The sequence below is a fragment of the Serinus canaria genome, chromosome 1A (assembly GCF_022539315.1).
Source record: "Serinus canaria isolate serCan28SL12 chromosome 1A, serCan2020, whole genome shotgun sequence".
Classification (NCBI taxonomy): domain Eukaryota; kingdom Metazoa; phylum Chordata; class Aves; order Passeriformes; family Fringillidae; genus Serinus; species Serinus canaria.
Genome location: NC_066314.1, coordinates 24,631 through 51,427, shown reverse-complemented (window position 1 = coordinate 51,427; position 26,797 = coordinate 24,631). Strand labels below are relative to the sequence as shown.

Here is a 26,797-nt window from a genome sequence, read left to right as displayed (position 1 = left end):
CCACCAAAAAGTCAACATGCTGCGCTGTAAAGACTTGGAGGGCAGAAAGAGTTTATGGGGAACCATTAAAGGAGACCTGCTCCTAAAAAGTCTGCTGTCATAATGAAACAACCACTTTAAGTCACAGGAGGTTAAAAAGAGACAACCCTTTGAGACTTATAAACTAAATTAAAGGTTTTGTATCTGCAAATGCATACAATACTGAGACCAAAAGGGTTTGTACCTCAGAGAGCACGGAAGTGTCACCAAAAGGCTTTTGTATTTCAGAATTCACCAGCTCTCCTGACACAAAAAGGAGAGAGAAAAGGAACACTTGTCACCATCAGTATAACAATTTGCAGGTAAAGTCAGTAGGTAGAGTGAAGGGACAAAAAATGGGACCAGAGCTTCTACAGAAGGTGAGAAAAGATTTAAAAAAAGAAAAACAAAAAGGCAGCAAACCAAGCACAGAAGAAAACAACCCAAAGTCTGAGTCTATGCAGTGCACAGACATCCTGTTTTGGTTTAACTCCAACCAGTAATTCAGACACTGCAGCTGCAGCACGGCTCTGTGCAATCCCTGTGTTTGCTGCATCACCTGCACACAGCACTTCTGACACCTGAAGAAGGATGAAGAGCAAAGAGACAAGAGAACCTGGTAACAGATTGGTTTGACTGCTTTTTTTTTTCCATGTGGGATGTGGCATGGAATTCCAGACACAAAAAGATATTTACTGGCTTGCAGAGAAACACACAGTTCTTATTTTATCTTAATTCTCTTCTGTGCCTTACACATGAGTCTTTGCATCTACAAACACACTCCTTCAAATCCTTCTCTCTTTCTAACCTTAGCAACCACTTTTTTTCTTCTCTTCTGGTATATCCTACCCATCCCACACTAGAATGTTCTCTTCTACCTCATGTAAATATTTTCTGCCTTCTATAGATTATCACCTTTAGATTCTGACCTCAGAGCACCTCTTTCAAAATAATCTTCAGATTTGTCCCCTGAAACTCCTCCAATTTTCACAATTTTCTTGTCACATGCCTTATTCTGTGTCCTCACCTGTAGAAGAAGAGCAGTCTACATAAGAAGCTGGAGCTTCCACAGTCCACAGGTCTTGCAATTTTGCCTCAGCACCAATATTCTTATTCTGTGGGATGAAGAAAAAACACTGAGCTTTGAGCCAGGATCCTGGTATGAGGAGACAGCTCTCCTACTTGTCTGCTGCTCTGCTAGCTCTAAGTAAAACCTATCTAAGTTTGGACACAACTCTGAGGCCCAATGAAAATAAATAAATAAATAATGAAAAAGAGATTGATTTTGATGTTAAGCAATAGACTAAGACATTATCTCAGCAGATGAACAGATCAATGATCTAAACAACTTCCTCCCAAACTTGAGATGGTTTCTCTTCCATCTTCACTACCTCAAAGGGACTAACCACAGTATCATAACCTGTCACTCACCACCCAAGCAGAGAAGGTGAGAAGTCACATGTTACTGCCTCACTGCTCCAGCAGATAAAGAACCTGGAGCTTTCCCAATAAAGTTATGCTAGGCTCTACCACACAAACAAACCAATAACCCCACAAGAACTTTTTAACTGTTAGATGCCTTAACCTGGGTTTGGGTAACTATACCCAAACCATGGGTCACAAATAGTAGGAATAGCTGTCCAAGTAAAAACTTAGATGTAAGCTATTTAGCTGGACTCTTTTTATAATGAAGACATTGAAATGGACAATTCCAGAGTTGTTTTCATGGACCCATTTTCAACATTCACCTTGTTGCAGGTGAGTGATATCCTAAAGAACCTGTTTTTCCACTGTCTATAAAGGGGCAGTAGAACACAGTTCAAATGCTTATATGTGCTCTTGAAAAGTCTACGTGTGTAGGTGTGCGTGAATTCCCACTGATCTACCAGCTCACAGCTTGCAGGCAGTTGGAAGGAGGATGAATGACTCAAAATGCTTCTCCAGTTCTAAATAACAACTTTTACCTTAATACTTCACAGTAATATACAAACCCTCTGATAGAGAGGAATGTATTAGATAAAACACAGCATTAATCTTCCCCCTGTGGACAGGATGGACCAGCAGAGCAGGATGCAGAGAGCCAGACCTTGCTCTAAGCTAACAACAACCAGTTTCACAGCAAATCCTCAGTACAGATACACGGAGGCTGTCATCTCCCTCCCCATCCTGAGCACAAGGCCAAGCAGCAGGTTCCTAACCCTCTATTCTACCCAACAACAGCCTGACTGCACTTGCACCTGCAGCAGGACATGGTGGAGCAGCACAAGGACAGTGCCCACCTGTCCCCAGTCACGGAGCACACAGCTCCCCTGTCAGTCAGCCAGGTGCCCATTAGAGCAGTGGGAATGGTTTGAAAGGCATCTTATATAATGACAGCCGAGCCTTTGGAATTTTATTTCCAGAGACCCATAGTTCTGCTGAAAAACTAACTCACAACAGGTAGAAAATAGCACAAATGTGGACCGGATGGATGAAGGACACAAGAAATGCACACAGCTGGCAAAGGGAAACACAGTCTGTTATTAACACAGTACAAGCTGTATTTGGAAGCTATTTCTGTCTTTCACCATTAATCCAGTTAATAATAACCTTCAAAGAGGATTGGTACAAAAGACCATGATAGCTTAGCTGTTTTAAGGCCAGTCCCTGACCTATTTTATTTCAGCTGCTTTATCATTACCTGTTCTGCATCTTCTGTGACCATCACAGCTTCCTGCTGAAACTCCCGGAAAACAAGTTGCAAATGTGCTATTTCTGAAACATTCAAACACAAAAAAATTTCTTTGAAACTTTAGACTTTGCTTTAGACAGCAACAGAATATTCTTCTAGGAGCTTTTGAGAGAGGACACACGGCTGTTAATAACACTTATTGTGTAGTGGAGATATGTACTGTCACACATATGTGGATAATATGGGTTTGGTTTTCCTTAAGGGACAACCACACAACCAACATGGTCTTTTAAGCAGCTTTTAGAAAAGAACAATTGTTGTCATACAGACATACTGAAAGACAGGTAATAGAGATTCAAGTTTTAAGAAACATTTTTATAAAGGAGAGGAAAGGAAGAACTATTGTATAAAAATGTTTCAAATTTCATTTGGAAAAAATAAAATGTGAACTTGTTATAAATGTACAAGAAAAATACATTCTAATTCATCCCAGTTCTAAATAACGTAATAGGTGATGGCTCAGCTTTTTAGCATAGGAGTCATTCATAAAGCAACGAATGCTATCTTCCCCAGAAGTAATGCTTTTTAATGCTTCTACCAACTTAGAAGCATTAAAAAACAGGCCCCATTTTTGTGAACATGTTAACTAGCAATGATGGTATGAAAAACAGGTTAATATACATGCAAAATAAAACTCAGGACCAAGTTAAACAGTTCTCTAAGGGGTACAAATTTCTATACTTTTCACTTCTGAGCATGCAGCGAGGACACACATACCATCAATATACAGTAGAAGGTTTTCTTCTGTTCTCCTTTAAACACTTTTCTACATGCAATTGATTACGCAAAACTGTATTTGCTAAGTACTGTGGAAGCTGAGGAAGCTCAAATGAACGTTTTGTGAATTCTAACAATTGGAAGGTATCTGTGTTTTCTGTGATAATGGCTTTCCTTTATTGACCCATACTCTACTGTAGTCTTTCCACAAGTGAACTCCAGACAGCCTCATACAATGTTCCCTTACGGAGCAGGAGGAGAGACCTTCAGTCACTCCAAGGGCTGCCTCAAGAGAAGTTCAAGGAATCCATACAGATGTACAGAGAGTTACAGATATTCTGGTCTAATGCACTGCTAAGCCCACGGAAATTAAGGCTGTACAAGGATTTCAAGAATCTTTATATTTCAAACAACAACAGCTTGAAATTTGAAAGGATTTGTTGAGGTCTGCTTGAAAAGCATCAGAAATTAAAAAATATAAGGTAACTATAAATCCTTATTTCATTCTACCATAGTTAGGAATGGATTATGGTGGCAGCTTTTGGCATCCCACTTTAAATAAGACTGACAAATTCACAACACAAAAAGGAGTAACAAAGTACTTAGAACTATTGAGCAGATTTAAAAGATTTTTTTTTATGTTTCATTTAATATTTTGGTAGTTTTAAGAAAGAAATTACATCTCCCAGCATTTTAAGATCAAAAAAAAAAAAAGTAATCAGGCATTCAACACACCTACTGGAAACAGAATTAAAACAACAACACAAGGTTGTTTTGAAGTAAACATGCAACTAAACATGCATTGGGAAAGACACTTTAAGTTAACACGACAGTGAGGCTCTGAGTCATCACATTTTTTGGGTGGAATTCCTTTCAGTAGAGGGAGGGAGGAGCTGCTTTTTAAGAAAGCTGATTGAAGTTTTCCAGGTGCATTTTGGATGTCCTAAATTGTAGCTTGGGGCATGATTCCAGATTGAAAGCTGGATTTCTGTGAGGCCTTTGATACGGTCTTCCCAACACCCTGGCTACTAAATTGCTGATACGGGTTTGACAGGTGGGCTGTTATCTGGGGTAAGGAACTGGCTGTGTGCAAAGAGCTGCAGTCAATGGCTCAACATCCACATGGGAACCAGGACCCACAGAAGACCATACTGGGACTGGCAATGTTTAGTGTCCTGACTGCTGACAGACAGCTGCGGGGAGTGCACCCATGGCACACCTGCGGGTGACCCAGGCTGAGCAGGTTGATTTTGCTGGGGGGTTGTGATACCATCCAGAGGGACCTGGACAAGCTTGAGGAATGCAGCTATGCAGCCTTTGTGCACAGTGAGGTTTAGTAAGGCCAAGTGCAAGGCCCTACACCTGGGCTGGGGCAATCCCCAGTACTAGCACAGACTGTGGGGTGAATGGATTGAAAACAGGCTACAGAGAAAGACTCTGGGATTCTGGTAAACTAAAAATTGGACAGGAGCTGGCAACGTGTGCCTGCAGCCCAGAAAGCCAGTCACACCCTGGCTGCACCAAAAGAGGTGTGGGCAGCAGGTTGAACGAGATAATTCTCACCCTCTTCCCTGCTTTTGTTAGACCACTCAGAGCACTGTGTCCAGTTCTGGGGCTCCCCTGTACAAGACAGATGTGAATCTGCTGGAGTGAGTCCAGAAGAAACCACAAAAATGATCAGAGGGCTGGAACATATCTCCCGTGAAGAAAGGCTGAGAGACTCGTGGTTGTTCAGCCTGGAGAAGAAAGGCTTCAGAGAGGCCTTACTGCAGCTTTTCAAGAGGGCTGCTTCGCCCTGAGAAGCTGTCAGCTGCCCCATCATTGGACGTATTCAAGGTCAGGCTGGATGGGGCTCTGAGCAACCAGACCTGGTGAAGGATGTCCCTGCTTAGGGCAGGGGGGACGGACCAGATGATCTTTATGAGTTCCTTCCAACCCAAACCATGCTGTGATTCTAAACAATGTCTTCAAGTTCATAAAAGACCTGCATCTCTGAGATCTTGGAACAAAAAAAGAGAAAGATGATGTTCTTGGACTGCAGGAATCAGGTTTATTGGTGATTACTCCCAATCTTTGAATGACAGGAAGCGAATCTATTTCTTAAAAATCAAGACAGCCTACCGTCATAGTGCACCAGACCGTGAAGCAAACATGTGAAGGAATCCACTGTTTTATAGTAAAATTCTAACGCAGCTGTGATATTGCTGCTAGCAATCTACATGACCAGACACTCAAAATCAATGTAATTGTCTGGGTTTTTTTATATGTGGCATATATATGGGTCCTTTACTGTTTCAGCAAAAGCTATCAAAAATATCCTTTCCAGAAATACCACCTGCAGGTTGTCAGCGTTTTGTACTGGGGAAAGCTACCACTTTAGGTCTATCTTTTGTAGAAACTAATTCTAGAATGATTCTTAAGTATATTAAGAATATTAAAATAGGTGAGGTAATCATACAACCTTCTGTCTTCTGTCTTTCTAAGTTTTCTGTGGGTAGGAATGAAGTCTCGTTCTGGTCTTCCTGATCTACCATTTTTTTCTGTGAAGCTGATTCATCCTGTTTAAACAGAAAGGAGGAGAGAAAGACAAATTTTAATACAATTTATAAAAACATATTAGTCTTTAATCATTTGGTTAACTTTTTTAAAAAAGATCAATTGGTAACTTTTAAATTACTCAAATTGACTTCTACTTCTTTCCAGGCTTCTGTAGTCATAACATGACTGCTCATCAACTGAGAGAACTAACAAAAGCCTTTCTCAAGCAATGCAGGATAAAAAAAGGAATTTTAGACATTTAATTTGGCTTCAGTTCCTAAATATACCAGAAAAATTAATGAGTATAATTTGAAAATATCAAACCTGCTGCTCTAGTTCAGAGAGCTGCACTTGCGGCTGGGATTTCAGCTCATCCTGACAGCAGACAAATTCCTCAAATTTCTGTAGAAGTTCATCTGACAGAGGGGAAAGAGGAGAGTTAAGGTCTGTTCTGGTCTTTTTTGCCACACTATGTCCATTTTACACATGCACAATAGTTTATGAAATCTCTTCTCTCTTAGTCACTGCTTCAGCTTTGGGCCATAAAGAAGCTCGAAGAAAATCAATTTGAAATAAGAGCTTGAGGCAAGATCAGTGTTGTTATTTTTAACACGGGTCTATGGGGAAAATGGTACAGTTTGCTTTTCTTGGTTGTTTTACTTATAATTTCAGTAGAAATTCAGACTGTGAAAAAAAAGGCGCATATAAAAAGGACTTGTGTAAGTTGACGGAAAAAAATCAAACAAATCAATAAAATCAACTAAAACAATACATCCTGCTCAAGAAACCTCCATAAGCCCCAAAAGACAAGAGGCTGGGACAGTACACAAGCAAAGAACCATATATGCTGCCCCACATTTCTGCTCCTCTTGCAGGTGCCAAAGACAGAACAGTGGGATCAAACTAGCCCCCCTTAGTTTGAGACAGCACCACCATTCCCGTGTCCCTGTGCAATCAGGAATTGTTGCATCAACTCATTCTTATGAACTGCTATAAAAGCAAAGCCAAAGAGAAGGCAACCCAGTGATACGCAGGCCCCTGAGGACCCGCTCCACCCAGCTGCTGTGCCTGCTCACCCCGTGGTCCATGCGCTGCAGCTCCATGTCCCTCAGATGGCACTGAGAGCTGGCCAACGTCCTGCTCCAGCTGCTCCTCCTCAGCCCCACGGACAGCACGGACACATCGCAGCTCTTCTTCAGCCACCGTGAGACGACTGAGCAGCTGGTTCTTCTCTTCCACCTCCAGCCTGTGCTCCTGCTCCAGATCTTTGTACTTCACCTCTAGCTCAGCTTGTGCTCTTCTTGCCTCCTCCAGCTGTTCTGAGAGACCCTGCACCTCCTCCTGCAAGCGATGGGAAGACAGCTTCCTCTCAGCTAGCTCCAACTCCATCTTCTCCCTGAGATCCTGAGACCCTCGTCTCTCTGCATCTAACACATCCCTCATGGAGCTTAGTTCCACTTCCATCTTCCGGCACTGATCTAGGAGTGTCTGTAAAATGATACAGAAATTAATTTCTCTCTCAACTAGTTAAATACCTTGACAAAGCAAAGTACCTCAATTAGATGTTAAGGTTTTCATTAAATCCTTTTAAGATACCTGAGTTGCAGAAGGGAGGAAACAAACATGTTAGAAATTTCCATTTGTTAGAAAGAAACTGCTCCACAATTTGGAAACTGCGAGAAAGAAACTCTAGGAGGAGCAAGTCCTCATTGCTGTGGTAAAGAAAAGGTAAGTCTTGATTTAGAGGAGGGGAATTTAGAGAAAAGAAGCAATAGAACAGTGCCCAGGAGCTCCCTTTCAGAAGAAAGCAAACTTCCTTAAAAGGGGAGGAAGAGCTACAACAAATGAGAGAGAACTGAACAATTACAGAGTAGAATTTAAAAAAAAAAAAAAAAAACAAAACAGAGCAAAAGTGCGTATGTGAAAGGCAAATGCTGAAATATCAATCTGGAGATAAAAGAGGGCTTGCTTTGAGAAAAATCTCAGAAGCCTCTGGTCAACACTGACCAGAGACTTAAGGTGACCAAGAGACAGAAACAAACCTTACACTTGCCCACACTCCTGTTGTCAAACTTCCTCCTATTGGAGCTGTGGATGGTCAACACAGCTAATTTCAGGAGGAATCTGACGAGGAGCTCCTTTTACTTTATGAGTAGGCTTCAGCCTCATGGCCTCAAGTTTGTACCTATACCAGGTCTCCTTCAGACCACAGAATGTATGAGGGAAGTCAAAGACACCGAGGAGAAGCCAAGGGAGCTTCCCCAACCAGCCGAGCCAACAGCCATGTCATGAAGATATCCATGCCAGCACCCCATGATACACCCTGCTGAGTAATATAGCCAGTAGGCAGTACAAGTCAGCTCACTCAGGTACCTTTTTACCTCTTCTCAGTAGAAAGAGGACCCACCATCATGGGCCTGGCTGGGACACAGAGCAAAAGAAAGTATGTGGGGGACAAGTGTGTAAAAACTATCAAAATGAGGTTCAGCATTAGACTGGCCGGAGATCATGCAGCCAGTGAACATGAGACTGATTCAGTGTAAGTCTCCTCTAAAGGGATGGAGAATTTTCAGAAGTTCAGATATTGGAAAAATGAAAAATACATTCATCCTCTATCTGCAAACCAACCTTTTAAGAGGTTGTGTTCTTATTCTTGTCTCAAGGAGCCTGCGTCTATATAGTCATATATGCACAGACTTGATCTCATTCTCTTCACACTCCAAACTGATGAAGTGAGAGCCAATCCCACTCCACAAGTTGTGTCACCATATAAGCAAGTTCTCAGCAAGAAATACCAAAGAATAACTGTTTCTGCTCTGATCTGGCCTGGACACTGCAGTCCAGAAACACTGAAGCTTCAGCAGCACTGTGCTAGGCATTTCTGCTTTTGGGGAAGGTTTGTGTGTTTGGCTTTGAAAGTACAGTCAGCAGCACAGGTATGGATAGATGTAGACCCTGTCCATCTCTCCTGGATCATTAGAGCTGGCAACTGCAGCACCCCCTGTCTGGCTGTACCTGCTGTGAGCTGTGCACACAGACCTGCAGCTCTAATGCCTGACCCTGGGAGTGCAGACCCAGCTGATTTCATGATGAAAAGATGGTTCCAAAAATAAACTAATCTCGTAACTTCTGAGCCACTGACAAAGGCCCCATCCACCACACACACACACACAAAAACACACACAGAGTAAAGCAATAAAAAGTATGACCAGATACCTGGTTTTGTTTCTCAGCAGTGTGTAACTCCTGCTGCAGCAGTTCTACCACCTGAGTTCGTCCTAACAGAGCTGCTTCCTGCTCCTCGAGCTTTCTCTGAAGTGTGCGCAGGTTCTGTGAGAGAGACAAGGCCATTCCAGCACTGGGGAGACCAGTGTAAATTTAGATCCCCACGTTTCATCCATATACCTCGTTTTGTAACACATTTACTGCGATAGCCTGAATTGAGTAATTTTTGTTGACACCTATTCTGGAGCTCTGGTGCAGTAGGAGGATCTTCCTTTGCTTCATGAACAGGGAACTGGTGCACAACAATGTAACACTTTTTTCTTTCTCACAGTTCTTTCTCTTTGACTGATAGTAAAGCAGCAGATTGAAACTAAGGACTCAAAGCTCCAACTAGCAATCCTAAAAACTCCAAACAATCAAAACATCTTTCTTCTTATCCCTTCTGAGTTACTTTAACGAGAACTGTTCTTTCAGAGCATTTTCTGTTTTCCTTCCTCCTCCCATCATATGATTATTATATCAAATATACCTGTTGCATCTCTAGTTCCGTATCTGACTGGACCACCATCTTCAGTAATTCAGCCTGATGCTGGTGCACTTGCTCTTCCAGGAGAGCTTCCTTCTCCCGAATCACTTCCTGCAGGGAACTCAGCTGAAAACATAAGCCACAAAATAAAAACAAACCAACAAGGTTATGAAACTGACAGACACATAGGCTTGCTTTCAACATGCACCAGCATACTGTGTGTGAGATGGAGTTTTCAGCTGGACAATCCTACACATCATCTTGGTCAAAAAGTATTTTTACTTGGTGTCTTTATTCTATAATTATGTGTGTAACAACTGATAATATTTCAGATCCCAGAAAGCAGAAAGCATAGAATTTAATCTACAAATACATAGAATAATAAAAGAAATTATTACTATATAATTAACTATATAATTATTACTATATAATTAATTAGTTCATAAAACGTCTGGGCTTTTAACTGTATAGGATGCAGCCCAATTCACAGTTCAAAAGCTAAACCTCCAATTTTGAGTATTAAAAAAATCTTTCCCTGCACACCCACAGCAGGACACAGAAAGGCAACGGCAGGCAGAGAAGAACCCAAATTCTGACTCAGAGTTAGGGACACCCTATCCAGGCCCTTCCAGGGACTGTTTTCCCCCTCCTCAGACAGCCATCAGTCCCATTGTCCAAGGGTGAAACCCACCTCTTACCTGCAGGGCACCTTTTGCACCAAGGGTGGTTCTGGCCTGAGGTAGAGGATGAAGGGCAGGAGAAGATCATTTGGGGATTGTGAAAGATTTAGGAAATGTTTAGAGGAGGAGCCAACAGCAGTGAAATGGATGGACCTAGGTGATTTGAGGAGGCACAAGACTGACAATTTGAGGTAAGGGAATTGAATTGACAAAATTGAGGTAAGGGAATTGAAGACCAGCTGTGTAAGCATTGTTCTGTTCTGTTGTACTAGTCTAAGCAGTGAGGTGGGAAACAGACTGATGAATAGAAAAAAATTTCTGTACCTGTGTTGCATACTTGATTTCAGCATCTTTCAGATTCACTTTGGCTACAGCCAGCTGTTTCTTCAGGTCCTGAACAGTCTCCTCTCCCTCTCTGAGCTGATTTTTCAGTACTTCCACTTCCTCTCTGTGCCCTTCACTTTTATTTTCGTTTTTCTGACATTGCAAGAGGAAAAAAATGGGAAGAAGAGAAACTGAAGAAAGTATACTCATCAGTATTATTGGTTAATAAATTAAAAAAATAATTTAAAAAACCCACCATAATGCTACTTTACTCCTGACTCCTAATCAGATGATTATTTTCACTACATTGCTTAATTTCTTAACTTTACATTTGTTTCTTTAAATGAAGTTGTCCTATGTTAAGTAACTATTTTCCCTATTTCTGTGTAGAGATGCACAAGATGCTTTTAATTGGGAAGTGTCAAAGCACTGGCCAGAGGTAACAGTCTATGACTGCTCACTGTATAATCTAAGGCAAATTAGATTATTAAATACATTATTTATTATATGCCTTCCCCGATTTTTGAGGCTTTTTAACATCACTAATTTCTCTAATAACAGAAATAAAAACATTTTAAAATTAATTATAGAAGAATATTCTCCATGTGACAAAGGGCTAGACATTTTAGACTACAGAAAATGCCTATGGAAAACTCTTTAGACTACAGGATTATTAGCAATGAACTTCTTAGTTACAAGCAAAGGAAACAGGCAAACAATTGTCAGTTCTACTCCACTTAAATCCTCTGTTTATGACCAAGAAATGTAAACAACTGTTCACATAAAATGCGAGTAGGCTGTGTCTACTCAGACAACTACACCTGCACTCTTCTCGCTGACTCTCCACCTGGGTGAGGGCAGGTCCCTCACCACTGCCCCTGAGCAGACAAAACCTGCTCTACATTCTTACCTCAGCACTTCCAGCTACTGTCAGCACACAGTGCTGGGTATTTTGTATGGAATATATATAAAATACATCTCTTCCATTTTTATTTGTGGCAGGTATTGGGTCAAACACCATCAATAACACAGGGATTCTACAGAGTATTTATGTCTTTAAACCCAATCTGAAAATACTGTGAAGGCTTTTAAAAGTACTTATACATTAGTGTAATAAGAGTAAGAGGCTACTGTTCCTCAAAAGCTGTTTCACCTACAGAGAAAGTCATTGGCAGGAGGCAGGTCAGACAGACAAAGAAGCTTCAGTTGCACTTAAATTTAGAAATAGAACAAGACAGAAAAATAAAGAATAGAGATGCAGGAAGCTCTAAGAAGCCAGGATATACATAACTTGTAAGACTGGGGCAGAGGAACTGCTGGGGGGAAGACAGCTGGATTAGTTAGTTTACTTGTAATTGGCTTTCAGGATTGATACTCACAGTTGGATTTTAAAAAGCCTCTTATGCTGGCCATTTCATGGAGAGCCACAAGTAAGGACAGAAGCACAGCCATGAAGAGCTCAAGCTTTAAAATACTATGTTTTTCCAAGATGTATAAGCTCTTATACCTGAACATAATTTATCTTTACCCACTTCAAAAGTTTGAGAGGAGCTTCAATTGTTCTGTACAGAAATACTATCTGAGAGGAGGAGATAAGCTGATATTTCCATTCTTCTCAAAATAAGGCACTCTGCTAAAAGCCCAGGAAGTAATAGTACTAATTAGATATTTAAAATACAGCCTTCCCACAGGGCCCACATCATCGAGAGAAAAACCCAGTCCCTTGCTAATATTCAATACTTCAGCATAAGATGCAACTCTAACCTCGAATTTTCACCTACAAAAGGCAGGGTAACTGTCTAGGAAATACCCCCATTACTCAAGACAGCATCTGCTTGGAGAAATAAGTTCATATAAAGGACTCTGTATCTTCTCAGTAGGTCTAACCTCACAAGAAGAAAGCTAGTGTTTTCTGGGTCAAATACAAAATATTGCAGGTAACTGCCCTAACATAATTTCACTCAAACTATGCTTTAACCCAAAGCAAATAAGGCTGTGGCCCATACCATGTCCACTGGAGACTGTCTCAAGCCCTCACTCCTCTAATTAGAAGGCCATTTTTCTTAATGGCTAATTTACATTTATCCATTCATCTGCATTATCCTTTAACAGTTTGCCCATTTTCTTGAAGCTCACCTTCCTCATACAACTGTAGAGAAAAATGACATTTCCCCTCTGACTTTGGTTGACTAAATAACCAAGCTGTTTGAACGTCTTCCAAGTGCAGCTACTAACATGACGGGAAAACAAAAAGTCTCTTGCTGCTCTCAGAATTTATCTTTCCTGATTCCAAGTGAGCAGAACATGACAACACTGCACACAAGGCATTGCGACTCTCAATAGAATAGCTAGAAGGGTAGGTAAAAAAGATGAGGTCTCTTTTTAAAATCTATACTGCACCAATTAACTGATGATCTTTCTCTCCTTTTGCCTTCTTTAACTGATAAATTTTAATTTTGAAGCAAGAACACTCACCACTCCTCAACAGCAAGTCTACACAAAGTCATGTAACAGCACATGGATGTTACACACACACGCTGCAGACAGATAAGCTGAAAAAGAGCCTTAGCACCAGGACAGCAATGTCAAGTGACACAGCTGAACAGCTCCTGTGGCCTAGACTGGTCTGTACAGCCAGGGAAAGCTGCTCATGCTTGACTGTGCAGTGCTTAAATTTTGCTTCATTTTTCTATTATGTCAATCCTTGAGATTATCCAATTCTTCATATATGAAACCAGATGGTGATTTTCATTGAGAAAGACTCTCAAGTTGGTATTGGGAATTACAGAAGCACATTTCTATGATTTTATGATGCGCTCAATCAAAAATAGCCAGCACAAGTCATAGAACCGATCTTCACTTCATTAGTAGTCACCTCTGATCTGACAGCTCTCACAGGTACCTTTTATTGTTTCCTAGAATATTTTCATATTTTTTTCAATGTCTGAAATAACTTTTATGTTCTCTCATTTAATGAACATCATCTGATGTCTGGAAACCATTCTGGACTTCTATCCCTTTTCTCTTCCATAATATTACAAACTTTTTAAAGAAAACATTGTTCTGCTGATTCCATAGTCAAGTTTTCAAAAATTACCAGCTCCAGTGAGAGCTTCTACTTAGTAGCTAACAGCCTCTTTAATGTCTTCATAGAAGACACTTTCCTCCCAGTTTTACCTAGCGTTACACAATTATAGTTTGTCAACCATAAAACTTTATGGTGGCTCAGGAAGCTACACAGCTGGAAAAAATATATATTTATTTTTTTATATTAAAGTTACTGCCTTCCAGTTTCAATGACCTCCTTGCCTCTTTGTTCTTGTACACCAGCCAATCTTTGCTGTACTGACATGATAGGCAACATTTTGAAACTCATAGCTCAGATAGACATACAGTTTCTGCAGGAAAGAGTTCAGCGACAATGGATTACCAAAGTTATGCAGAGGGAAACCAGCCCATGACCTCGAGAGGATCAAATTGAGCACTCCAAGGGCATCTGCAGTACAAGGAAGCTGGACAGACAGGCTTCCTACAGCACAGGCACAGACATCCTTGCTGGAATTATGAAAATCCTGCTAATAAGACAAATAGACCCTCCTGTGTCACTGTGACCTGAAACATCAGGTCAGTACCAGGACAGTACCAGGACATCAGTAGAAGCTACATATTTTAAATAGCCCCCTTCTCCTAACCTTGGGATACTCCAGCTCTTCTGCTAATGCCTGTGTAGGCAGTGGTGATCCTTTCTCTGTCAGCTCCTCGATACGTTTGTTCAGAGAGGCCAGTTTGGCTTTGGCTTGAAGTTTAAGTTTCATCAGCTTGGCATCCGCGGCCTCTCGCTCTTTCTGTAAGAGAAGGACACAAACTGACTGCCCTGACTCCAGCGCTGCTACCCAAGAAGCACCACTTTGAAAAAGCTACAGTTTGTCAGCCTGACATATTCTGTTTAACCCTGCCTCCCCAGTAACAGCACTATCTAAAAGACATCTGCAAACCAAATTTGTTCTGAAACACCACACATACCAACACTGTAGTTTCTACCCCAGCACCTCCTTTCAAAGGACAGAGCACTCAGGGACTTCACTCAGCAGTGAATACAAACTCAGTTTGACTTTCTCTGCTAGATGCAGTCCCTCAGAACTATCTCAAGTAACCACACTCCCACCATACCTCAGGGTAGACAACATGTATCTTTGGGAATGTGTCATGAAACCACCGGACTAGTGGATGAGCACAGCACAGGTTTCTCTGTGTCGAACACTCTAAAGCCAGGACGGAACAACCTCACACAAGATATTAGTACTTATTAGAGCCACTGGGAATCTGCATGGGCCTCAAAGGGCTCTCAGACAAAATGCTGTGTAACTTGGACTTATCTACTGTAGTCTAAATTAACCCAAGCAAACTAACAGAAGATATCCTACTTCTCTTAGGGTCCATTATTCAGATTCCAATATTTCTCTGAAACTGATGTCATTTGTCATGCAGGTATCTCGTGCTCAAAAGAAACCACAGAATCACAGAATTTTTAGGTTGGAAGAGACCTTTAAGATCATCGAGTCCAACCCACGCTCCAACACCTCAACTAGAACACGGCACCAAGTGCCACATCCAGTCTTTTCTTAAACACATTGAGGAATGGTGACTCCACCACCTCCCTGGGCAGATGATTCCAGTATTTGACCACTCTTTCTGTGAAAAACTTCCTCCTTAATTCTAGCCTGTATCTCCCTTGGCGCAGCTTGAGACTCTGTCCTCTTGTTCTGTCTGCTGTTGCCTGGAGAAAGAGACCGACCCCCAGCTCACCACAGCCACCCTTCAGGAAGGTGAAAAGAGTGATAAGGTCACCTCTGAGTCTCCTTTTCTCCAGGCTGAACAACCCCAGCTCCCTCAGTCGTTCTTCACACGGCTTGTGTTCCGTGCCCCTCACCAGCCTCGTTGCTCTCCTTTGGACACGCTCAAGCATCTCAACGTCCCTCCTAAAATGAGGGGCCCAGAACTGGCTGCAATACTCAAGTTGTGGCCTCACCAGTGCCGAGTACAGGGGAAGAATGACTTCCCTGCTCCTGCTGGCCGCATCATTCCTGATACTAGCCAGGGTGCCATTGGCCCTCTTGGCCCCCTGGGCACACTGCTGGCTCATGTTCAGTCGACTGTCAACCAGCACCCCCAGGTCCCTTTCCTCCTGAGCACTGTCCAGCCACACCGTCCCCAGCCTATAACGTGTCAGGGGGTTATTGTGGCCAAAGTGCAGGACTCAGCACTTGGACTTATTGAACTTCATCCCATTAGATTCTGCCCATCCATCCAACCATTCCAAGTCCCTCTGCAAAGCCCTCCCTCCCTCTAACAGATAAACACACGCTCTCAGCTTAGTGTCTTCTGCAAATTTGCTAATGAAGGACTCTAAACCCTCATTCATGTCATCAATAAAAATATCAAACAGAACTGGCCCCAGCACGGACCCCTGAGGGACAGCACTGGTGACAGGCCACCAGCTGGATGCAGCACCATTCACCACCACTCTCTGGCCCGGCCATCCAGCCAGTTCCTAACCCAGCAAAGAGTACTCCTGTCCAAGCCACGGGCTGCCAGCTTGTCTAGGAGTATGCTGTGGGAGACAGTGCCAAAGGCCTTGCTGATATCCAAATAAACAACATCTACAGCCTTCCCTGCATCCACTAGGCGGGTTACCTGGTCATAAAAGGTGACCAGGTTGGTTAAACATGACCTACCCCTCCCAAACCCATGCTGACTGGGTCTGATACCCTGACCATCCTGTAAATTCTGTATGATGGCACTTAATATAAACTGTTCCATTATTTTGCCAGGGACTGAGGTCAGGCTGACTGGCCTATAATTACCAGGATCCTCCTTTGCACCCTTTTTGTGAATGGGTATCACATTTGCAGCTTCCAGTTATCCGGAACCTCACCAGTGCGCCAGGACTGTTGGTAAATGATGGAGAGTGGCTTCGCAAGCTCATCTGCCAGCTCTCTCATTACCCTGGGATGGATCCCATCTGGTCCCACAGATTTATGAACATCCAAGCATTTCAGTAGTTCTTTCTCTGCCTCCTCTTGGATAATGGGGGCACCATTCTGCTCCCCGACACCATCAACCACTCCAAGCGGGCAGGTGTCTTGAGGGCAGGTCATCTTCCCACTAAAAACTGAGGCAAAGTAGGCATTAAGCACTTCTGCCTTCTCCTCATCTGCAGATACTAAGTTCCCTCCCTTGTCCAACAAGGAACAAAGGCTGGTCCTACCCTTCCCTCTAGGATTAATGTATTTGTAAAAACATTTTTTATTATCCTTTACAGAAGTCACCATTCTAAGTGCAAAATGAGCTTTGGCCTCCCTATTTTTTTTTTCTGCATGCTCCAGCAGCCTTCTTGAATACTTCCTTAGAGACCTGACCCTCCTTCCAACGCTGATACATCCTCTTTTTATTCCTAAGTTCCTCCAAAACCTCCTTTCCCAGCTAGGCTGGACATTTACCCAGTTGACTGATCTTTCGGCACACAGGGACAGTCTGTTCCTGTGCCCTCAAGATCTCTGTTTTGAGGCATGCCCACCTTTCCTGAACTCCTTTGTTTTTAAGGGCTGCCTCCCAAGGGACACTCTGAATAAGTCTCCTAAACAGGCCAAAGTCTGCCCTCCAGAAGTTCAGTGTAAGAGTCTTACTGGTGCTCCTCCTGACTTCACCAAATATTGAGAACTCTATTATTTCATGATCACTCTGCCCCAAGCGACCTCCAACCACCACATCTCCCACCAGCCCATCTCTATTTACAAACAGCAGATCTAACACAGCCCCTCCCCTGATGGGTTCACCCACCAGCTGCGACAGAAAGTTGTCCTCCATACATTCTAAGAATTTCCTGGACTGCCTCTTTACTGCTTCTCAGCAGATGTCTGGTAGGTTGAAGTCACCCACAAGAACAAGGGCTGATGATCTTGAAATATTACCTAGCTGCTTATAGAATAAGTCATCTATCTCTTCTTCCTGGTCGGGTGGACGATATCAGACTCCCAGCAGGGTGTCAGCCTTGTTGGCCTTCCCCTTAATTCTTAACCACAGACATTCAACTCCATCTTCCTTAGTTTCAATTTCTATGGCATCAAAAGTCTGCTTAATATAAAGGGCCACCCCTCCTCCTCTTCTTCCTTTCCTGTCTCTTCTGAGGAGAGACAGGCTTGCACAGAAGACTGAAGCAGCATTTTACTCTTGGTCCTCAGAGAAAGAAATAGTACCTTGAACACAGTTTCTTTTTCCTGGAGCAGGGCATCCTTTTCTCGAATCAAATCTTTCAGCTGAACAACTAGCTTTTCTGTTTGGGCTAGGCGCTCCAACACCTCCTCAGGTGCCTCCTCCATGCTTTCTGCTTCTGACTGCAAAGCTTCTACCTGAAACAACAAAATGAGTGCTCCAAAGGAAAAAAAAAACTATTAACAGCCTGCAGCTGAGCATCCACATGATAGCTTCAGCTCCAGTCCTCAGTGCTGCACTCTGCTCCCTGCAGGCACTTCATGAAGCCTGTAGAAATGTACAGTTGGATGAAACCAGGAGGAAACTCAGAGAACTTTTAAGCCAACACACAAAAACAAAGAGTACCTTGCTGAACACCACATGAAAAAATCCGAAATGAGAGGCACCCTCAACACTATCAATGGTCTCAATACCAAAGGGCAGCACAATGATGAAGCCTCCCACTATGACCCAACCATGATGAGCTTCCCTTTCTGCTACACACAATTACTAGTACTCTTAAAAATCTTTCTTCACCCTAATTCTAGTTTGTTTCCTGAGATCATGTTGAGATGTGGAAGCTGAGGAGATTATTGTCTGCCCAACAGAAATGCTGACTTGAGAGGTGAGGAGTAGAAGAAAAGCAGAGTGGAATGACAGCTCAGTCTAGTGCTCAGCAAGGAAGAAGCAGGAGACAGTTCTCACTGCAGTCTAATGAACCATGCTCCCCAAACTAATTGTCAATAAGATCTGAAAGTCTTTAGATAACACTGTACTTACAGCAATGGATGGTTCAGTAACTGCATCTCCATCATCCCCAGACAGCTCTTGTAAAACAGTACTTGCTAAACCTGACAAACGGCTCAGCATCTTGAGCCTAAAACAAAACCAAGAGTCAGAATACAGAGCCAAAGCTGCTATGAAGAATAAGCTCCTTTATGCCAATCTCTAATGTTAAGCAGTTGGTGACCTGGCTTGTAGGAATTTGTCTCCTATGCTAAGAGAGAAAAGCTGAAGTAAAACCTCAGGAAAAAAGAAATGGTCACGTTAACAGGAGCAGCCAGACCCTCTGAATATTAAAGCAGAGGATGTGCTGGTGTCAAGACACATTAAGATTCCTTCACTGCTCCACACTTATGATTGAAAAATACACTTTTATACCAGATGCCAAGTCATCCTCATAGTTCATTCTTGATCTTTCTTAACAATGACATTACAGAACCACAATCTGTTCAGTTTACTGAAAAGAAAGGTGATTGTTAAATGATGTCATTTCTCTACGGGCCAAACATGGCCTGTAACATAAAATCAGCTTTCTGCTATTAAGTAGTGGAAATAATGGACTGAGCCTTGATGTTTGTTAAGCAGATACAATTGTGTCACATTAGAGAGATTATGAGACCTCTGTATATCACATACAGGACAGGACCTCAACACAGGAGAATAGTCTGGAGAGGACATAGATTCACTGGCTGCTGCTTAGCATACCTTCTTTCATTTCCTTGAAATTCAGCAGCCAGCAAGTGGAAGTGAAGAACCAAAAAACATGTGGCAGTACCAGCCAGCAACATATAACTTGTCATTTTGAGGAGGGCAGTAAATTAAATTCTCCATTATTAACTGAGACCTCAGTAAATTCACCAAATTCAAATGAGCCTTTGTATAGAGTTGCCAATCAGGAGGATAACAACAGGCTGGAGAAACAGATGGATAGAAACATTGTGAAGTTCAGGGAAGGTAGAATGCCTTTCCTATGCCTGGAATGGGAAAAGCATGAGTGGCACAGGCTGAGGAGCAACTGGCTGTACAACTGTGTTGCAGAAGACAAGCTCCAAGTGCTGATGGCCAAGCCTGGAACAAGCTACTGGTGCGCTCACAGCCAAGGTCAGGTGTACACTGCGCTGTACTGGGAGGACTGCAGGCAGCAGGATAAGAAAACCAATTATTCCTCTCTATTCACACCTGTAAGACTACATTTGAAGTAGAGTGCCCACTTTCAAAACAGTGAATCAAGTATAGCGAGAGCCCCTAGGATGACTGGGGTTTGCTTTATAAGGCATGTGGAGAGTATAAGAGTGCTGGGCTTGCTCAGCCCTGAGAACAGCAGGTGAGGAGTAGGATACAATTGCTGCCCTCCCTACAACCACCCATAAGGTAGCTAAAGACAGAGTCACACACCTCTTACAAGGTCCACATAGGATTGACTAAGGCAGAGTGCACAAGTCACAGCATAAGCAACTTCAATCAGAAAAAATGCACAGGGAAGAAGATAGAATACCATATTAGGCTCATAGCTATCTGATCTCATTTTTTATGTTAGACATACTAAGAGCAAAGGATTTGACCAACTGAACTCCCAAAGTCCCTTAAGAATCACAGAATCATCACTCTAGTGTTCTATAAAAAGAGGTCACATGTAACTTTTGACATCTCTGAACACAAAGGCCACAGAACTGTCCATGCCTGTAAGTGGCAAAATAATTTGTACAATTACAGAAGCTCCAGTATTGCAAGCTGAAATTAGGCAAACTCATGTTAGCTATAAGATCAAGTTTTCATAATTAAAATTATCTCCATCAAATGGCATCTTTAAATATGATGTCTCTGCCTCACTAGAAGCAGGCTCCTGAAGCTGGCTACACAGATCCACTCGTTCCTGACCTCCCTTGTCTTACTAAACAAATCTTTGGTCTTAGATTGCCACTTAAATTTGTGAAAATATTGACTGGAAAGGAGCAGCACATTACTCATCTGTAGCAGTCACACGATTTTGCAGAAGTAGAAAATGTGACAATGCATATTGTCATGCATCAATAGCAGAAAAGAGCACATGAATACTAACCTGATTTTTACTCCAAGGAGCTCATGGGTCTCCTGATTCAATAGTAATGTTTCCAAGGTAGAGCAGTCACACACAAGTCTTTCTTGCCATTCCTTATTATCTCCTGCGTACTGACAGGCTGCATGAACCAAGACTTTTGATGGACAGAGAAGCAAAAAAAAAAGAAAAAAAAAAAGAAAGAAAAAATTATCCAATCATAAAGAAATAAGCCCATCCTTGATCCTACACAGTACACTCCAGAACTGGTAGTCAGTAACTTGCAATACACATGAAAAGTGACAAGTCTGCTCTGTTTGGGAACATGGATTTGCAGACATGCCCTGGTTTCTCACACTGCATACACAGCATGAGCTTAGTCTCTTCAGCCCAGGGAATAAAACAGGCCAGCAGCAGTTAGTGTAGCAAAAAGACATGCAGCAAGAGGCCAGGCCTAAGACAGGCTCCTGCAAAGAGCTCAAAGGGATGCAACTCCTCCAGAAGCACAGTCAAAATGCCAAGATTGCTCATGTTCTACAACAACACAGCAGTCACTGAAACAAGTCCTGGTGCTTTGCTCACTTCTCAGCTGCCCTGGGCAAGACGTGAGGCATGGAATTCCAGAACAGTACAGCTTTACAGTTCCTGCTAGGGAGATTTCTTCTGACATCAACTGCTCACTAATGCGGTAATGAGATACTCATGTGGAGACCTGGAACGTCTGGAATCCATTGTAAGAATAATAAAGTATTTATAGTTTTGTAAATCATCACTCCTACGATGCCCCAATGGGGAACTGAACCTGCTGTCTTCACAATGGTGCATTTTAGAAAAGTGCCATCCAAATGCATGAACACCTCTCTCTAACTGTCTCCAACTCTTGAAGAGGATGGGTCTGATCTTCCAACTGAGCATTAGGCCACAGCCTCTTAAAGTCAGAAATGCAAAATATGCGGCTGGGACCAAGAGAACCAATAGACAAATTATTAGAAGTGGTATTAGAAATACAAAAAAGAAGCAGAATCTAGGCATCTGCATGGGCCACAGCACATATCTGCTTGCTAGAGGGACTACAATTTCAGGCATGCATACCTGGATTGAGAAAATATTTCTTGGCATTTGTCCAGGTTGGCCACATAAACCTGACACTGCCCTCAAGCTAGGAAGCCTTGCTGGGTTTGGCTCACAGTTGACCGCCTTAAAAATGCAAACAGAGGAACCATCTGCACCTATTTGCATGGATGTGGACATTAACAACCTGAACTCCAGTCTTAGAGATTCGTGTCTTTTGAATTAATTATTAATTTACATTCTCAGGTCAGCCAAGTATGGCAAGGGATGTGAATTGGAAACAAACAGTGATTCTACAATTCATGTTTGATGTCTGTGTAGAGGAAACAGGGAAAACATGGGCCTAGGTGGACCACTGCTCTGGAAAGCATCCCTTGGATCACATCTCTGAAAGCAGCACTGTAGAGAGAGGCTGGGGATTGCAGTGGACAACTGACCTAGGCCATCAATGCACTCTCCTGACAGAGCCAGCAGCAGCACCCTGGGCTGCAGCAGGAGGAAGGTGATCCTTCCTCTCTACCAGGCACTGGTGAGGCCATGTCTGGAGTAATGTGTCCTGTTCTGGGCACCCCAGAACAAGGGGTGGGAACTTGTTGGAGAAAATTCAGCTGAGGACAACATAAATGAATAAATAAAAGGCTCAAGGAGAATCTTATCAAAGAACCACACACCGTCTGAAGTTAGGAGGTCATCTGGTCTAAGCTCCCTGGTCAAACAGAAGCTGTGCAAGCAGCTTCTGAATATCTCCAAGGATAGAAGCTTCACAACTTCCCTGGACAACCTGGACCAGTGCTCAGTAAGCCACAGAGTGAAGAAGTATTTTCTGATGAGCAAGGTAATCACCTGTATCTCAGTTCATGCTCACGACCTCTCATCCTTTCACCAGACACCACTGTAAAGAGCCTGGCTCTGCCTTCTCTGAGCCCTCACTGAGAACAAAACCAGGAACAGGCATAACATGGCTTTAAATTGTCCCAAAGCAAACAGCCTGCACAGAAGGCGGTGGCTTGGCCTGTGCATTAGCCTCAAGGACTTGTGGCAAGAATACCCTGGTGTTATACAATGCCAAACATGAAAGGACAGAGGTTATTCCGTGTTCCACTGCCTCACCCCAGTAAAGTAAACAGTGCTGCCAGAGACAAGACTGGTGCCCTCCCAGGCTCACATCAGCATATGGATTCCCACCTCTGTAATGAACAGCAGAACACAAGGAGCCTTGCAGTGCTCAGGATGTGAGCCAGGATCCTTTACTTCCTCTACCTTTGCTCAGCATTCCTGTGACTAATGAACTTTTGCTGGGGAAACTTCACTTTGAACACTGGAACTACAGATCAGCAGTGACCTGGAGGAGGCTCCTTTTCCCTGAAATACACATCGCTGACCCAAACAGTCGAAGCCCACTGCTAGTCTGCACAGCCTGCATTAAGCAGCACATTTCTATCCCTAGGTATCAGCCACAGCAAAGAAAGACTTGACAATGTTCTTCCCTAATGTATTATACTATAAGTTTATTATACATAAATTAAGTTAATTTCTTGAATTTCCCTTCGTTTAAAATCAAACATGCATTAAAAGCACTGCTGCTGCACAGAAGCCCTGGGCCAAACTTCTCACGCTGTGCAGAGGGGTTCCAAGAGAAGTCGGGAGGGACGGGAAGCACTGGAGCGCCGCTCTGGCTCCAGGAGCGACGGCGGGCAGCGCCGACGGGCCCCAGCAGCCCCGGAGATTTACCGGACCGCACGCCTCCGGCGGGCCCCGGGGAGTGCGAACCTCCCGCGGTCGGGCTGCGCTCTCGGTACGTGGGGGCACTGCCGCCAGCGTCCCACCGGCGTGGGGAGACGGGGCCGGGATGCAAAGCCCAGAGCGAGAAGAGACCCTCGCCTCGGCCCACCGTCCCTTACGGCTCGGGCCCCGGGGAGCTACAAACCCGTTCCGGCCCCACTTGGCCACGAAAGGAGCACGACCAGCGACTGCCGCCGAGAGCTGGGCGGCAGAGTCCGCGGTCCGCACATGGCAGGGGGAGAGCACCCAGGGCGGGGGGAAGGCACTGACCTGCAGCACGGCAGGGAGGTCAGCACCGAGGGGCGGCTCTAACCCGCCAAGGAGCTCCCGCCAAGGAGCTCCCGCCGACCCCACTGCAGCCGAACCGCTCTACCGCGCCACCTCAGCACCGGAACGCGCCGCCGCCACTTCCGCCTCCGGCGGACCCCCGCCTCCGGCGCAGAGAAACCAATCAGCTACGGCGGTTGAAAAATAGACGTGACGGCCAGGCAATCGCGACGGAGCAGCTGCCTCGGCGCCATGGTTGTCCTGCAACATGGCACAAAGTGACCAATCCCGAGGACGCTGTGGGTTCCCGCCCAATAACAAGGCAGCGACCAATCAGTTGCGGCGTTTCGGGCCGGAGAGGAGGGGTTGGTGAGACGGAGGCTCGCACTGGCCGGTGGGAGACGGGAGCGGGGCCGCGGGGGCGGGGGGGCGGGGCCTCGGGGGCGGGGCCGCGGGGCCGCGGGGGCGGGGGGGGCGGGGCCGCGGGGGGGGCGGGGTCGCGTAGATGCCCGCTGGCAGTCGTTGGCGCGGGCAGCGCCGGAACCGGTGTGCGGTGTTTTGGTCCCAACGTCCCTTTACGGAGGATGCAGTCCCACCACCCCCCCTCCCCCGCCATAGGCACCTCACGCCAGGCCGGGTTGCTCCAAGCCCCCTTCAACCCGGCCTTGAGAGCTTCCGGAGATGTCCGATCCCAGGCTGCGCTCGTGCAAATGGGCGCTGCTGTCCCTTGCTCTGGTGCTACAGCTCTTGACATAAAAATATTTTTACATGCTGATAGGCTGCAATAAGGTCTCTCCGGAGCCTTCTGTTCTCCGGGCTGAATTCCCCAGCTCTCCCAGCCCTTCTCCAGAGCAGAGGGGCTCCAGCCCTTGGAGAAACTCCGTGGCCTCCTCTGCACCTGCTTTGGCATCTCCAAATGTGTCTTGTTCTGAGGATTCCAGGACAGGAGAAAGCTCTGCAAGTGGGGTCTCACCTGAGTGGGGCAGAGGGACAGAATTCTCTCCCTCACCTGCTGCCCGTGCTGCTGCGGATGTGCGCACTGCCAGCCCCTGTCCAGTCTTGTTTTCCTTCTCAGAACTCTTGATCCATTCTCTTCCTGGTCTGTACTGGTACCAGAGGTTGCCCCCAGCCAGATGTAGGGCAAGATTTCAGGGGGCCTGAGCAGCGCAGTGTCCTTGCCTCCTGGCCACCCTTACTGTGTATGTACCTGCACTGTATTCCTATTTCTGATGGCACCAGCGGTGTGCCAATGAGCTGGTGTAGCTGTGGACTCTGTTCCTACTGCACAAGGCCGCAGGACCAAAGCTTGCCAGGTGTGCTCTGAATTTTTCATGCCCTGCCTGCACCTTTGTTCATTTTGTTTGCTTCACTTTGTTCACTTTAGCTGTGAGAGCAAATTCTCCAGGTATCTATGGCTAATTTATTTTACTTATCTATCTTTGTGTGGTTCAACCATGGGCTTATATTGGTAGTAATAGCAAGCAGTTATTCTAGGTAGAATGAGATATTTGCAACTCTAAAACGTATACTTTTGTAAGTCTAAGTGGAAGAAAAGAGAAGAGTGGAAAAAAAAAGAAAAAAGAAGAGAGGATGAGGAAACCATTCACAAGAACATCACATTTCTCCCAGTGAAGGACCCAGATGCTGACAACTTCCCATGACTCTCCCCTCCTCCTCTGCAAACAACCAAGTGAACCACAGATCTTAATATCTAGAGGAGCAGCAGGCAGGTCAGTGTAACATCGGAGAAAGCATAGAAACAAAGTGCATGTGTTGCAATTTTAACTGGATTATTGCTACTAGTGCAGCTTTTTTCTTGTGTATAAGTACTTGACCTACATTATTTTTCTTTGCTTTTCTGTAATTATATATAGATTTATTATGACTCCCAAATCAGGCTGTTAAAATTTCTATTATACTAAAAATAAGTTTTGGCTTTAAATGTGTATGTTAAGTGGTGTGACTGATACTCTATAGGGAAGGGGTTAGGGCATCCAGAAGGATCTGGACAGGCTAGAGAGAAGGGCCCATGCCAACCTCATGAAGTTTGACAAGGCCAGGTGCAATCCCGAACACAGGTACGGGCTGAATGATGAGTGAATTGGGAGCAGTCCTGTGGAGAAGGACTTGGGGGTCTTGGGGAATGAAAAACTGGATATGGTCCAGCAATGTGCACTCACAGCCAATTGCAGCCTGAGCTCCATCAAAAGTAGCACAGGCAGCAAGGGAGCCTAGCCTCCAGTTACCTGCTTTAGGGGAAGGTGTTTCTGCCCATGGTGAGGGCTGTAATTAGGTGATTTTTAAGGACTCTTCAACCAAAACTATTCTGTGATTCTGTGAAGGTCCATCAGTGGGAAGCACAGAGAGTGTGTGGGCTTAGACATCCAGCCTACCCAGCAGCTGCCTCTCAATGCCTGGTCTCCCCAGCTGCTGGCACCTGGACATGCTGGGCCCTGCGAGGTGCACAACCCCGCCACAGCCACCAGAAGAGATTCCATTGCACACAACAACCTGCAGACAGACACGTACACTGGGTGCCCCTCGAGTACATGTGATGGGGTGCTCAGGATGCAGAGAAACACAGACAGGTGGGTCACCCTCAACCCTGCACCCTCAGTCTAATAGTCAACTGTCACTCATGCACTGGGGTCAGGGCAGGAACAGACGAGAGGCAGGATCGTAGCAAAGGTGAAGAAGAACTGTATTCGAAAGAACCGCGCGGTTTTTATAGAGTGGTACGATAGATTCTATTCTATTGGCTAACTAACAGAAACATCTTTCTCACACACTGTCCTTGAGAGGAACAGAAAAACAAGGTAGAAAAACAGCACCTGCAAATTGTTTATAGT

At 44.3% G+C, this 26,797-nt stretch overlaps 1 protein-coding gene across 4 annotated transcripts in view; it reads right to left on the bottom strand.

Moving 5' to 3' along the window:
- GOLGB1 (golgin B1) overlaps window positions 1-24,185 on the bottom strand; it is a 42,710-nt gene extending 18,525 nt beyond the window's left edge. The window contains exons 1-14 of one of the 4 annotated variants that reach the window (XM_009097433.4): window positions 23,952-24,185; window positions 20,853-20,985; window positions 18,791-18,887; window positions 18,016-18,168; window positions 14,452-14,604; window positions 10,760-10,912; window positions 9,759-9,881; window positions 9,221-9,334; window positions 7,081-7,492; window positions 6,329-6,420; window positions 5,928-6,024; window positions 2,699-2,772; window positions 1,046-1,133; window positions 224-282 (exon numbers count right to left, since the gene is read on the bottom strand). In XM_009097433.4, the coding sequence (XP_009095681.2) occupies window positions 224-282; window positions 1,046-1,133; window positions 2,699-2,772; window positions 5,928-6,024; window positions 6,329-6,420; window positions 7,081-7,492; window positions 9,221-9,334; window positions 9,759-9,881; window positions 10,760-10,912; window positions 14,452-14,604; window positions 18,016-18,168; window positions 18,791-18,880 (1,608 nt within the window). In that variant the 5' untranslated portion in view covers window positions 18,881-18,887; window positions 20,853-20,985; window positions 23,952-24,185. Of the gene's footprint in view, window positions 1-223; window positions 283-1,045; window positions 1,134-2,698; window positions 2,773-5,927; window positions 6,025-6,328; window positions 6,421-7,080; window positions 7,493-9,220; window positions 9,335-9,758; window positions 9,882-10,759; window positions 10,913-14,451; window positions 14,605-16,694; window positions 16,804-18,015; window positions 18,169-18,790; window positions 18,888-20,852; window positions 20,986-23,951 lie in introns of those variants that run through there. The other 3 variants (XM_018922355.3, XM_018922357.3, XM_050983526.1) reach the window with 3 other exon arrangements.
- Between the last annotated feature and the right edge of the window lie 2,612 nt (window positions 24,186-26,797).